The sequence below is a fragment of the Python bivittatus genome, unplaced genomic scaffold, assembly GCF_059951505.1.
Source record: "Python bivittatus isolate LINGU-HERP-01145 unplaced genomic scaffold, Pbiv_v1 ctg000360_np1212, whole genome shotgun sequence".
Taxonomy (NCBI): domain Eukaryota; kingdom Metazoa; phylum Chordata; class Lepidosauria; order Squamata; family Pythonidae; genus Python; species Python bivittatus.
The window spans coordinates 946,872-961,656 of record NW_028277069.1 but is presented as its reverse complement, the minus strand read 5'-3'; the positions used below and the strand labels follow the sequence as shown (position 1 = coordinate 961,656).

General features: G+C 39.2%; 1 protein-coding gene across 1 annotated transcript; it reads left to right on the top strand.

Moving 5' to 3' along the window:
* Positions 1-8,966: 8,966 nt before the first annotated feature.
* LOC148215402 (vomeronasal type-2 receptor 26-like) lies at positions 8,967-13,191 on the top strand. The gene is made up of 5 exons (XM_088143674.1): positions 8,967-9,254; positions 9,437-10,300; positions 10,587-10,814; positions 11,215-11,236; positions 12,290-13,191. Exons 1-5 carry the CDS (start codon positions 8,967-8,969, stop codon positions 13,189-13,191), a joined length of 2,304 nt encoding a protein of 767 aa, XP_087999800.1.
* Positions 13,192-14,785: the final 1,594 nt, after the last annotated feature.

The window sequence follows — 14,785 nt, the reverse complement described above, 5'->3', positions numbered from 1 at the left end:
GATGAGAAATCTATTTATAGTAAATCTGTTCGACAAAATATTTTCCATCTTGTTGAGGACAGATTATCTGCCAAGGATGGAATTATTGGTGTTCAATATATTTCAGCTTCATTTTTTTCCCCCGTTATCGTTCAATCTATGGGAGTTCATGGCATACAAAGAATAATTTAATGTATAGACAGCATTATAGATAATGGGCACATTCTCACATTGGAAGTTACGGAGTAGGAGTTCCTTGGACTGATGATAGTTCATTGATTGAACATGTTACTGTTGGATCAAACACACTGCTAATCTTTGTAGGTATTGTCATATGATGGCCTTTGAACATCTTATCTGAAACGTTCATTGCCACCCAACCAAATGATAGCCTGCATGATATTTCTTGAGCAGTGGTTCCTTCACTGTTGATAGCTGACCCTCAAGGGCAAAAATCGATCGCCTCTCACAGTGCTATTTTGAGGTAAACTGGGAGGCCGGGGCATTACGTATGCTTCTTTGTGCTCCTGAATGTCTTCCCAGACCAGCATTCCCATAGAGGCCTGGTGGAGCAACAGAGGACAAGTAGGGAGAGGATATTGCACTCCTCTTTGAAACACTCAACTTCATCCTGGTTTTAGTCTTTAGGGTTATTTTGTATTCTGCCCTTCCCTTTCCTATTATTATTGGTATTTATTATTTATTCTTCTTCTCCAATCCTGTTATTCTTGGTGTTTGCTCACTCATGGAACCATCTGACCATCTGAAACTGAATTATTATTATATATATAGGGGAGACTCAATATGGACTATTTCATTTTCATTACGATCACCTCTTTCTCTTATCAGCCAGAATTTACACTAGAATGTTGGAAATATTAAAGCCATGGGTTTTGATCTGTGTTGATCTTAAAGTACAGGGGGATAGATTATGAGAGATAGAAATTGGCTTTATCCCATGTAGGCCAAGATAAATTGTATATCTCCTATGGATAGACACAGAGAAAACAGTTAAGATGCTGTTCCTTCCAGTGATTTCTCTGAAGTTCCTGATGCCCAAAGCAGTTACTCTGAAGCGTCCTGCAAGTGATCCCTTCCCTGTTCCACAGAAATGGTGTCATCCAGGAGACATCATCACCATTGGGATGGCTTCTCATATGATTTATCTTTTTCATGATACTTCCTTCATGGAACATCCTTCTCAAAACCTGTTTCAACTTCCAGTGTAAGCACTTAAAAAAAAAAAAAAAATCTTTATGTGTGTCTTCTAAACTTATACCACTCAAAAAGAATCTGGAAAAAACAGAATAAAACTCTTTACTCTCAGTCTTCATGGAACATCCAGAAAGTGAGATAGACATTTAACCTTTATCAGCTATGTGTGTGTATGTATGTGTGTGGGGATATCTATGGAGAAATATCAATGCATACAGCAGGAAATATCTTACAGTTTCTATGTGTTTTAGCATAATTGTTTTATAAATTTTGGAAATAGATCTTAAGGATGATTTTTAGAATAATGAATATATCTGCGGTTTTAATTCAGAACTGGAAAGGTTCAAAACTGAAAAATGTGAGGAATAATATTCAGGAAAGATGGTCCTAGAGAAAATTTTGTGCCAGATTTTTACTTGTGCTTCAAATGTACAAATTTCTTGGAACTTTAAAGTGGGGATTAAGTGAGAGGTTTTCAGGTTCTCCTAGAGATACAGAGGATTCCATCAATTCAGACCACAGTCCTGTCTTGATAACTAAGAAGTTATTATGATATATGCTTTCATGAGTAAATTTTTATGAAATTATTATAATCTATTTCAAATTTGTAATCTATTACATATAAAAAAGAGACTTAAAGATGATGATGATGATGATGATGATGATGATGATGATGATGATGATGATGAAGATTTACATCCCAATGCTCCGAAAAGAAAAGAATTCGTCATTGATGGAGACATGATTCATTCTCTGGCACCCAGGTTTTAATCAGGGTTGGATTCAGAGATAACTTTCAAGGACTGTGTTCTCGTGGAAGTGTATACATTAATAAATATATTCACTTCTAATTAGTATTTTTGGAAAGGTATTTCCAAACTTTCTTTCCATTTTTTGGTAGGCGTGGCCTATCCATGTACAGGAAAAGTATTATCTGTGATACTCTTTCAACTTCTTCCCATACTCAATATATCCAATCCAGATTAGATTTATTGGCTGTTTGGCCATGTAATTTCCTATGGAGGGGAAATTTCATTTATTTTCATATTTTTTCAGAAAAAAGAAGATTACAAAGTGTTCTCAAAATGTCCTTCATGTATATGGATGATAAGGCTCGTCTTGTTTCTTGGTGTAATGATCACTTTTCTCCTCAATACTGGAAAAGAGGCACTGAAGAGAAAAAATTCTACTGCTGTGTTTGTTTCATGCCCAGAAGGAGAGTTTTCAAATTAAACTGGTGGGTTATAAAATTCACCACTTCCTTTTAATATTATAGGCTTTAAGGAAATATAATAGCTTGGATTCATTTGCATCTAATACCGGGCTTATAAGTTTTTAAAGATTGAGTTTTATACTCAGTTCCTATGATTTCAAAACTGTGGTTTAAAGGGCAGTGTTCATCCAGCTTTGAACTCCCACTAGTATGATCTATCATCTATCTATCTTCTTGTGCATCCATCTATCTCTGTCGCTGTGTGTCTACCTCTGTCTTGTCTCTGTCAATCTCTCTCTCTCTCTCACTCTGTCCGTTTCCATCTCTCTAAGTATCTCACAAATCACACCGCATTAAATGATCTTCCAAGATTTTGTTTGTTTGTTTGTTTATTTAATTATATTTTGAATTTAGATACCATCCATCTCACGAAGAAGTGACTCTGGGCAGTTCACAATAAAACAACAAATAAATATTAATTAAAATACAATAAAAAGGTTAACCCCTTCATGGATCACTGCCTTGTCGTGGCGAAGGGGCTTGCGTAACTCAGTGAAGCCATGAGCTATACCGTGCAGGGCCACCCAAGACGGACAGGTCATGACAGAGAGTTCTGACAAAATGTGGTCCACTGGAGAAGGAAATGGCAACCCACTCCAGTATCCTTGCCAAGAAAACCCCATGGACAATGTTAAAAGGCTAAAAGATATGATGCCGGAAGATGAGCCCCTCAGGTCGGAAGGTGTCCAATATGCTACTGGGGAAGAGCGGAGGGCATTTCCAAGTAGCTCCAGAAAGAGTGAAGCGGCTGGGCCAAAGCCGAAAGGACGTTCAGCTGTGGATGTATCTGGAAGCGAAAAGAAGGTCCGGTGCTGTAAAGAACAATATTGTATAGGTACCTGGAATGTAAGATCTATGAACCAAGGCAAGCTGGATGTGGTCAAACATGAGATGACAAGATTGAACGTCGACATCTTGGGAATCAGCGAACTGAAATGGACGGGAATGGGTGAATTTAATTCGGGTGACCATTATATCTACTACTGTGGGCAAGAAACCCTTAGAAGAAATGGAGTTGCACTCATAGTGAATAAGAGAGTGGGAAAGGCAGTAATGGGGTACAACCTCAAAAACGACAGAATGATCTCAGTGCGTATCCAAGGCAAACCATTCAATATCACAGTCATCCAAGTCTATGCCCCAACCACTGATGCTGAAGAAGCTGAAGTTGACCGCTTCTATGAAGACCTACAACACCTTCTAGAACTAGCACCAAAAAAAGATGTCCTTTTCATCATAGGGGATTGGAATGCTAAAGTAGGAAGTCAAGGAGTAATCGGAATAACAGGCAAATTTGGCCTTGGAGTACAAAATGAAGCAGGGCAAAGGCTAATAGAGTTCTGTCAAGAGAACAAGCTAGTCATAGCAAACACTCTTTTCCAACAACACAAGAGACGACTCTACACATGGACATCACCAGATGGTCAATACCGAAACCAGATTGATTATATACTTTGCAGCCAAAGATGGAGAAGCTCTATACAGACAGCAAAAACAAGACCAGGAGCTGACTGTGGCTCAGATCATGAGCTTCTTACTGCAAAATTTAGGCTTAAATTGAAGAATGTAGGGAAAACCACTAGACCACTCAGGTATGACTTAGATCATATTCCTTGTGAGTACACAGTGAAGGTGATGAATAGATTTAGAGGATTAGATTTGGTAGACAGAGTGCCTGAAGAACTATGGACGGAGGTCCGTAACATTGTACAGGAGGCAGCAACTAAAACCATCCCAAAGAAAAAGAAATGCAAGAAAGCAAAATGGCTGTCTGATGAGGCTTTACAAATAGCTGTGGAAAGAAGGAATGCGAAAAGCAAGGGTGAAAGGGAAAGATATAAGCAGCTGAATGCAGATTTCCAAAGAATAGCCAGGAGAGATAAGAAGGCCTTCTTAAATGAACAATGCAAAGAAATTGAGGAAAACAATAGAATGGGGAAGACTAGAGATCTCTTCAAGAAAATTGGAGATATGAAAGGAACGTTTAGTGCAAAGATGGGCATGATAAAGGACAAAAAAGGCAGGGACCTAACAGAAGCAGAAGAGATTAAGAAGAGGTGGCAAGAATACACAGAAGAACTATACAAGAAAGATCTTAATGTCCCTGATGTCCACGCTGGTGTGATCACTGACCTTGAGCCAGACATCCTAGAGAGTGAAGTCAAGTGGGCCTTAGGAAGCATTGCTAACAACAAAGCTAGTGGAGATGACAGGATTCCAGCTGAGTTATTTAAAATACTAAAAGATGATGGTGTTAAAGTGCTGCACTCAATATGCCAGCAAGTTTGGAAAACGCAACAGTGGCCACGGGATTGGAAAAGGTCAGTTTACGTTCCAATTCCAAAGAAGGGCAACGCCAAAGAATGCTCAAACTATCGCACAATTGCACTCATTTCACATGCTAGCAAGGTTATGCTCAAAATCCTACAAGCTAGGCTTCAGCAATATATGAACCGAGAACTACCGGATGTACAAGCTGGGTTTCGAAGAGGCAGAGGAACTAGAGATCAAATCGCCAACATTCGCTGGATCATGGAGAAAGCACGAGAGTTCCAGAAAAATATCTACTTCTGCTTCATTGACTATGCAAAAGCCTTTGATTGTGTGGATCACAACAAACTGTGGCAAATTCTTAAAGAGATGGGAATACCAGACCACCTTCCCTGTCTCCTGAGAAATCTGTATGCGGGCCAAGAAGCAACAGTTAGAACCGGTCACGGAACAACCGATTGGTTCAAAATAGGGAAAGGTGTACGACAAGGCTGTATACTGTCACCCTGCTTATTTAACCTATATGCAGAGTACATCATGAGAAATGCCAGGCTGGAAGAATCACAAGCCGGAATTAAGATTGCAGGGAGAATCATCAACAACCTCAGATATGCGGACAATACCACCCTAATAGCAGAAAGTGAAGAAGAACTAAAGAGCCTCTTGATGAGGGTGAAAGAGGAGAGTGCAAAAGCTGGCTTGAAACTCAACATTAAAAAAACTAAGATCATGGCATCTGGACCCATCAATTCCTGGCAAATAGAAGGGGTAGAAATGGAAGCAGTAACAGACTTCATTTATTTGGGCTCCAAGATCACCACAGACGGAGACTGCAGCCATGAAATTAAAAGACGCTTGCTCCTTGGGAGGAAAGCTATGGCAAGCCTAGATAGCATATTAAAAAGCAGAGACGTCACCTTGCCGACAAAGATCCGCATAGTCAAAGCTATGGTTTTTCCAGTAGTAATGTATGGCTGTGAGAGCTGGACCATAAAAAAGGCCGAGCGCCGAAGAATTGATGCCTTTGAACTGTGGTGCTGGAGAAGACTCTTAAGAGTTCCCTGGACTGCTAGGAGGTCAAACCAGTCAATCTTAAAGGAAATCAACCCTGATTGCTCATTGGAAGGATTGATAATGAAGCTCAAGCTCAGATATTTTGGCCACCTAATGCGAAGAGAGATCTCTTTGGAGAAGACCCTGATGCTGGGAAAGATTGAAGGCAAAAGGAGAAGAGGACGGCAGAGGATGAGATGGTTAGATAGCATCACTGAAGCAATGAGCATGAAACTGAGCAAACTCAGGGAGGCAGTGAAGGACAGGAAGGCCTGGCGCAATATGGTTCATGGGGTCACGAAGAGTCGGACACGACTTAACGACTAAACAACAACAAAAAAGGTTAATGCAATAAACAGGTAAAATACAGTAAAAAGGACCCAATGCAGCTCACACAGCAAAGGTGTAATATGTGCCATCTTTGGGGCACCTAAAATTGCCCACGTGGCTGCATTTTGAACTAGCTGAAGCTTCTGGATACTTTTCAAGGGTAGCCCCATGTAGAGCGCATTGCAATAGTCTATGCGGGAGATGACTGGGGGACGAGTGACTGACTGGAGGGCCTCTCGATCTAGGGATGGGTGTAACTGGTGCAGAACACATAGTTGAGCAAAGGCCCTCCTGGCCACAACTGCCATCTGCCCTTGATTTTGGAAGATCATAGTACCCAGTGCTAGAAAAGCAAAGGAGAAATCACGTTTTTTCCTGTCAAGAAAATGCATATGCCTGGAACTCCAGTAGATGAGATCAACTCAAGGGTTGCTTTAAGTTTTTTAACTGACTTACAATAAGGAAAAGGTTACATAAAAAGTTAAAGAAGTTAAAAAATGGGAAATTGTAAAGGAAATTAAACAAGGAAAAACTTTTGAGCTGAGGTTACTTCTGAATTCTCCCCCCCCCCTTTTTTTTTTTTCAAATGTTCTGAGCCTTTTACCTCACAAAGGCCTGAAAGTAAGCAGAAGTTTCATGGATGTAGATTCTGGCCCTGACAATATGAAGTTCATGAATCTGTCACAGATTCTGCAGTCAGAAGTTTCTAGAGGTTGTCCTAAACACTTTTAATCTTTGGTACACAGAGAATCAAAGCATGGAAAGGATCAGAAGGCAAGGCAGTTCTGAGACCAACATATCTCCTTAAATTGACAATACATTAGATTTAATTAAGTTTCTTTTCTTTTTTCTTTTCTTTTTTTTTGCTGGTACTACCTTCAGTCCACCTCTCATTTACTTAGTTCACTTTCCCTCTCAGTATTTCTCATGAGGTGTTCATGACATGTTCACTTCAGGGTCAGTAGCACTGCAGATCTCAATGATTGATTCCTATCTGAAGAATTCATTATGAATAAAAACCTTTTTATGGAATGATGTTTACCTCAGCACCAAGATGGCACGAAGATGGAATCTTTGTGTTACTTACTTACAGGGAGCAGAGACTTGTGATCACAGGTCAAAAATCATCCCTCACTAAAGGACACCACTTAGTTATATATATATGTCCAAAGATGATACTCAAACAATTTCTCAGGCTTTTCATAGAAATCATGGCCTTTATTATGCTAATACTTTGTCACAAAGATTGACTGTTCCAACAGGAGGATGGGGGAGGAAGTGAGTATTTTAAGCCTACCAGATATTCTCCCATCTCTTCACTTTTTCCTCAAACTGAGAGAGAGGCTTTTTGCCATGGCTACTCAAAGCAAGAGTTCCATTTTTATTTAAAGCCAGTTTTGGTTCAAGCCACGGCTCAAAGCATTTTTTTTTTTTTTTTTTGTATAGAACTAGCCTGGTTCAAGCTTAGTAGACCTAATCCCATCTCTTTCCTCTCCCCTACCTCTTTCGCTCTCTCTAATTTATTTGAAATAAAACTTTTAGTGTCTGTTCAAAGAATATTATCCCTTAATAATCAACCAACTCCCCCTGGAACTGGTTGAATCCCTATCATTTCTTCAAGCAACCAAAATCCCAATGGATTTACAAAAGACAGAGGAAAGTGCTAAGCATTCAAGGCACCAGTCTGGAAGCCTTAATACATAGCATCTGCACAATGGATATTGGGGAAAGAAAGAGAGAAGGCTATATCTCTCTTCTTTCAGTCGCATAACACAGATTTCAAAACAGGCCGCTGGCAATCTCTGCCAGATGTCAACTCCTAGATTTATAATCCTGATGATACAAGCATTCCTCTTTCCCATTCTCTTGACAAAGATTGGACTAAGCCAATGGATGCTCTGTGAGTCAGACAACTTTTAATCTACACATAGAAGAAGAAAAAAAAACGTGTTACTTGTTTCCCTCAAATGTTATTTCTTCTGATTTCATTGCACCTGTTGCTTCCTATTGTGGGCAAAGGAGCTAATCTGCAGTGCCAAGCGGGTGATGCCTTCCCTGTTCCACAGGACTGGTTTCAGCCTGGTGATCTCATCATTGGTGAGATGGTTTCGCATATCTTATACATTTTCTATGAACTTTCATTCGAGGAGGACCCTTCCCAGAATCGCTTTGACCTTCCACTGTAAGACATTATTTCTATTCGCTCTATACCGTCTCTCATCTTTGAAAGATAGCAACTATGAATGATGCATGTTAAATTAAGAACGTCAGAATATTGACTAGTGTTTGCCTCTGCAGTAGCTATGTAGTTTGTTCTCATAAAAAGATAAGAAAAATGCACAAATTCTATTTAAAGAAAAGATGAACAATGTATATGTGCCACATATCTGCTCTAGATGGATTGACAGCGTGGGGGAGGGGGAGGAGTTCAGATAATTTAAGAATAATTTGCCATTATATGTCACATCAAATAGAACAAAGGGAAGAATGTCCATTGATTCTTATCCTTTTGTTCAAAATCTGACAACAGTCACCCCAAATATTAATGGATTCTAAGGCAATATGAAAATGGGGTGGAGGAACAGAATAACTATTCTTTTCTAATAGAGGCACAATGTCCTTATAGCTTTCCTTCCTCTTCCCAAGAGAAAGCTGTATGGTTATCCAAATAACTGTAGATCCCAGATGGTGCCATTCACCTCTATCCTAAGTTTTATTTATTCTGGAAAGTGTCTTCTCAGAGACACCCTCATCGAATTTCAGTTAGAACAGAATTTTGAAACAAAGCTGTTATACAGTTTGGAACTAACTTCTGAAAGAGCCAACTCTTTCTATTTCTAGTGTGATGACAAAGTTCTACCAGCACCTTCTTGTTTTGGCATTCGCTATAAAGGAGATCAACCAGGATGCCCAGCTCTTGTCCAATATAACCCTTGGCTTCCACATCTATGACAGCTACTATGATGCAAGGATGACCTATCGCACATCTTTGGACCTGCTCTTCAAATCACAGAGATTTGTGCTCAACTACAAATGTGACCCTAAACAGTCTCTCATAGCTATCATTGGAGGACTTGACTCTGAGACATCCTCTTCTATTGCAGACATTATAGGTGTCTTTAAGATTCCACAGGTAAGAAACTTCAAAGTTGCAGTCAAAGAGGTGAAGAACCTTCTGATGTGATTGATCAAAATCAATATGCATGAATTTACAGTATATCATATTTACATAAGTCTTAAATGTTACATTGAAATATTCCTTCCTTTGATATTCACCTTTACCAGACTTCTCTTGCATCTGTACATTACTTTTAGTTGACCTATGGCTCATTTGTCTCAGAGAAGAACCATAACACTCAGCCATTTTCCTTTTATTCCATGGTCCCCAATGAAGACAATCAATATGTGGGGATTATCGAACTTCTTCAGTATTTTAAATGGTCATGGATTGGGATTTTTGCTGTTGATAGTAACAGTGGAGAACATTTCTTGCAAACTATTGAGCCTTTAATTTCTGAGAAAAAAATGTGTTCGGCATTTATCCAACGAATCCCGCAACTAGCTCGTTTGGATAAAATGCATGAATTTTCTAGCCTTGCTGAAGATATTTATATGCATTTCATCAATGAGAAAATAACTGTGTTTCTCATCTATGGATCATCTTTGACAATTGCATGGGTCAGAAGTATTTTATTTGTAAGAGACCCTGAAAACAATGAGAATGTAACATTTCGGAAGGTATGGATCATGACATCTGAGATTGATTTCATATTAACAGGTTTTCAAAAGAGCTGGGATCTTGAATTATTTTATGGATCTCTTTCCTTTACTACTCACTCCAAAAGCATCCTGGGCTTTAAAGATTTTCTTCACACCATGAAACCTAATAGTAACAAAGGAAATGGTTTTTTTGAGAATTTCTGGGAGCAAGCCTTTGACTGTTTTCTGCCAGATCCAAAGAAAGTGATGGGAGATGGTGATGTATGTACCGGAGAGGAGAATCTGGAGAGTCTTCCTGGATCTCAGTTTGAAATTAGCATGACAGGCCACAGCTACAGTATCTACAATGGGCTTTATGCTGTGGCTCATTCTTTGCATGACCTCTCCTTATTCAGATCCAGGCACAGAGCTAGGGTGGATGATCATATGTCTGAACTTCCAGACCTCCAACCCTGGCAGGTAATTTATTCACAACAAACTGATGAGTACACAACCGGAAATACTTTTACTCTTCTCTTGTGTGATCTTGTATAGAATTTCAGTTTATTTTGTAGTGAGATTTGGGGAGCTCACAGCATAACACCTATCTAAATTTGAACACCTTCTATATCTCATTATAACCACTCTTATTTCTATGTCCAAGAAGCTCTTTGCTCCAGCAGGAACAAATACTTCTAATATAAGTTATTTTCCAATCTTTCAAACTTTTTTTCAATTGCCTACTTTTGTATTGTCTTTTAATCAGCTCCATCCATTTCTTCAAGGCATTTCATTTAACAACTCAGCTGGAGAATTTGTGTCCTTTAATGATAAAGGAGAGGTGAAAGGTGGATTTGACATCATGAACATAGTCACTTTTCCCAATAGCTCCTTCCAGAGAGTGAAGGTGGGAATGGTGGATCCAAATGCTCCAGAGGGAAGAATTATAATCCTGAATGAAGATGAGATTATTTGGCATAGGGATTTTAATCAGGTAACAGTTTGGGCTTTTCTTCTTGGATGCTCCATTGTCCATACTTTTTGTTTTACCTGAAAGCTTGAAATGATATGGAAAATTCTGGCATGGTCTAACAGGCAAACATACTGTTTCAAACACATTTCCATCTCCAAAAGCTGTTCTGGCAACAGACCATCAGAAATAAATCAAAAGGAGCAGTGCATAATGGGAGGGAAATTATTTTGACCTGTGCCTGCAATTTGGAAATGTGGGACTGGGCTAGCAAGGCTTTGATTCCTAGAAAGGGCCAGCAGAGAATATTATGATTCCCAGGTATTACCTATCATGATTCAGAATGAGCCCACTAGGAAGATAAGCAGGAGATACAATCTCAGTTTTCCTACTCTGGTGGTAGATATTTCTTTCAAACTCAAAGGGAAAATCGAATATGGGCTATGGTACGCTCCAAATTAACAGCTTCCACAACTCTTTTCCTACTTCTTCTTCTTCTTTAAATAATGTCTCTATTCTATTAGAGCCTAAATAAATTTTATTTGCTAAGCAACATGATTCTATTCCCTTTTTTCTGGGTCAAGGAATCAAACTCTTTATTTTGAGGGTGAGTCTTTCTCCCTCCCTCCCTCCCTCCCTCCCTCCCTCCCTCCCTCCTTCCTTCCTTCCTTCCTTCCTTCCTTCCTTCCTTCCTTCCTTCCTTCCTTCCTTCCTTCCTTCTTTTCAAAATCTTGTTTTCATTCCTTTCATCTTTATGACTAGGTCCTTCCTGTTTCTCTTTGTAATGAACACTGTCATCCTGGAAAACAGAAAAAAACAAAGGAAGGAGAACCATTCTGCTGCTATGATTGTGTTCCATGCCCAGAGGGGGAAATTGCTAACACCCTGGGTAGGTTATGATATATTCAAGTATTTAAACCATATATAATATTTTCCCCAAGATTATAGTTAAGAAGAAATACAAAGCAATAAATCCCCTGTAATAATTTAGCCAGTCACTTATGGAAATATGTCCATTCAGAAGTTGAATTAAAATAAATTAAATTATATGAAGCAAAAGACTCTACCTATTTGTTACTGAACAATTATGAAATGTACGCATTTCATCTGATTATGTTTTTCTTATTGGACCATTGTTCTGAAAATGCAGAAGGAATGAATGGGTTCTGTAATTAAAAAGTAGAATTTGTTTGATTATACTTTCCTTAGGAGCCATTTAGCATGGGTGGCCTGAACCTGGATCAAGCATTACCCAAAGATATGTATCACTGAAATATTCAGGAGAATCTCAGATTACTTTCAGAAAGACTTCTATTATTTTTCTTTTGCAATAGCCCAGATCACATTGAGATGCTGATATGCTTTCCTGCATCCATCTTTCATCAACTTAAGTGCATTAAGCCCTGACCACCTTTTGAACTCTTATCTCTTTGCATCTTCATTGCAAGGGGAATGTGAAAAATCAGGAAAGAAATGAAAATGTTGTTTCTATTTTTCAGATGTGGATGATTGTTTTCGTTGCCCTGAAGATCAGTATGCAAACAGGGACCAAGATGGATGTATCCCTAAGAAGATAACTTTCCTATCGTATGCTGAACCTCTGGGCATTGCTTTAGCTTCCATTTCCCTTTCCTTCTCTTTGATCACGGCCTTTGTGTTTTGGTCCTTCATTAAACACAAGGACAGTCCCATCGTCAAAGCCAACAACCGGGATCTCACCTACATCCTTCTTTTCTCCATCCTGCTCTGCTTCCTCACCTCTTCACTCTTCCTGGTGCAACCTGGAGAAGTGACCTGCTTTCTCAGGCAATCTGCTTTTGGGATCATCTTCTCGTTTGCTGTTTCTTGTGTGTTAGCCAAAACTATCCTTGTTTCTCTTGCGTTCATGGCTACAAAGCCTGGGTCCAGGATGAGGAGATGGGTGGGGAAAAGATTGGCCTTTTCCATTGTCCTTTCCTGCTCTCTCCTCCAAGCCAGCATTTGTACTGTGTGGTTGTCCACCTCTCCCCCATTCCCTGAGTTAGACTTGCACTCAATCACTGAAGAAATCCTCCTCCAATGCAACGAAGGGTCATCCTCCATGTTCTATTGTGTCCTGGGCTACATGGGCCTCCTGGCCATAGCCAGCTTCATTGTGGCCTTCGTTGCCCGCAATTTGCCCGACAGCTTTAATGAAGCCAGGTTCATCACCTTCAGCATGTTGGCCTTCTGCAGTGTGTGGATCTCCTTTGTTCCAACCTATCTGAGCACCAAGGGAAAAGCCATGGTGGCTGTGGAGGTCTTCTCCATCTTGTCTTCTGGTGCTGGGTTACTGTGCTGTATTTTTTTCCCCAAATGCTACATCATCATGCTGAGGCCTGAGTTAAGCAACAGGAAGTTATTAATAAGAGGCAAGGAGTAATGAAATTATGGTATTTTCTTTTCTCTTCATATTGTTGTTCAATTCAGAGTCCTTTAAAGATACTTTAATCTTTTAAATATTATTTTTAATTTTTTTCATTTTATCTTTCCTGCTCTGGAAATAATTTTCCATACTGTAGATGGAAACTGGCGAGCTTTTGGCACCTTACAAAAGAAACATTTTACACTGTATTAAAAATAAAGTTTATTGGTAAATAAAGAAAAGAAAACCATTACATGTGTTTACAATATTATTATTTACCTGTATTTACAATATTATACTTTACTGTAGATATGTTAATTTTTATTAATATAATGTATATGTTAGTAATCAACTATTCTTTGTTAGACCAACTTGTTATACCAATCATGTAAATGTGTCCAATATTTTGCTATTGTTATTTAGCACCCATAATACTAATAACAATACAGCAGTGGCTTGAGCTGGCGTCGCGGCGATACGGCGGGGGAGAGGGCGGAGCTGGCGTCGCGGCGATACGGCGGGCGATCCTGGGCTCCCAGGATGGCAGCCGATATCTCCTGTCCCGGACGGTCCCGATGGACCTAAGCCGTCCCGTAGAGATGGCGAACGCAAAGGGCGCGTCCCGCGGATCTCAGGGACGCCGCAAGTCCCAGATCGATCCGGGGAGAAGCTCTTGAAGCCGGCGGAGGAGAGGCAGCCAAAAATGGCTGCGAAAGCCGGGACAGCTCCAAAGGAAGATGGAAGAGAAGGGTGTCAACTGGGTGAGATGGACTTTTACTATTCAACTATTCTTAGAGAACACCTTAAGTAACTTAAAGAGATTTTTAAAAGTGAAGAAAAGTGGATTAAGCGGCGAGATTGAACCCTATTAAAAAAAAGAAGGGGGAGAAAATTTTTCTTTTCAACTTTCCCTTTTTAGTGGAATTGACAAGATGTTTTTCTTTTAAAAAAAATATATTTTTAACTGGATTGGCTTTCTCTTTTTAATACTCAATAACTCTTTATTTTAAGCCTTTTTTCTTTTACTAAGATTTCTTTATTGTTATAAGAAATTTATATCTTTTTGACTTTGAAATGGGGAAAGTGGAGTTAAGAGAAAGTAAATGAAAGAAAGTTGCACTGCCATTTAGAGGCGCGACTTAGTGCTTTTTTTTTCATTGTGACGCACGCTCAAAGACCCTGTGCTTTCTAAAAAGATAGTGGGATGTGCATGTTTATACAGGTGCCATCCGTAACTATAAACAAGAAAGTGGAGTTGAAAGCGACTTTGAAAACATTAAGATGGAAAGTTTGAGCCAGTCACAAGAGCCTTGATTAGTGGCAGTAGCTCTTTTTTCTGCTAGAAGCTCTGCTTTGCTCTCTATTCCCCCCCCCAGATGGATTTTTTTTTAAAGAGGCTTAGCCTTTTCCTTCTTTTCCTTTTCTTTTTATTTTTCCTTCTTTTTTTTTTTTCTCTCCTTTTGCTTCTTTTTTTCTCTTATTTTTGGCAAGAACAAAGATAAAGGATCCTTTGACTCAATGAAGGTTTATCAAGATAATAGACTATACGAGAAACACAATGCAGAAAAAGATCTTTAAACTATTGAGGATGACTATAAAAAATTGGAAGAAG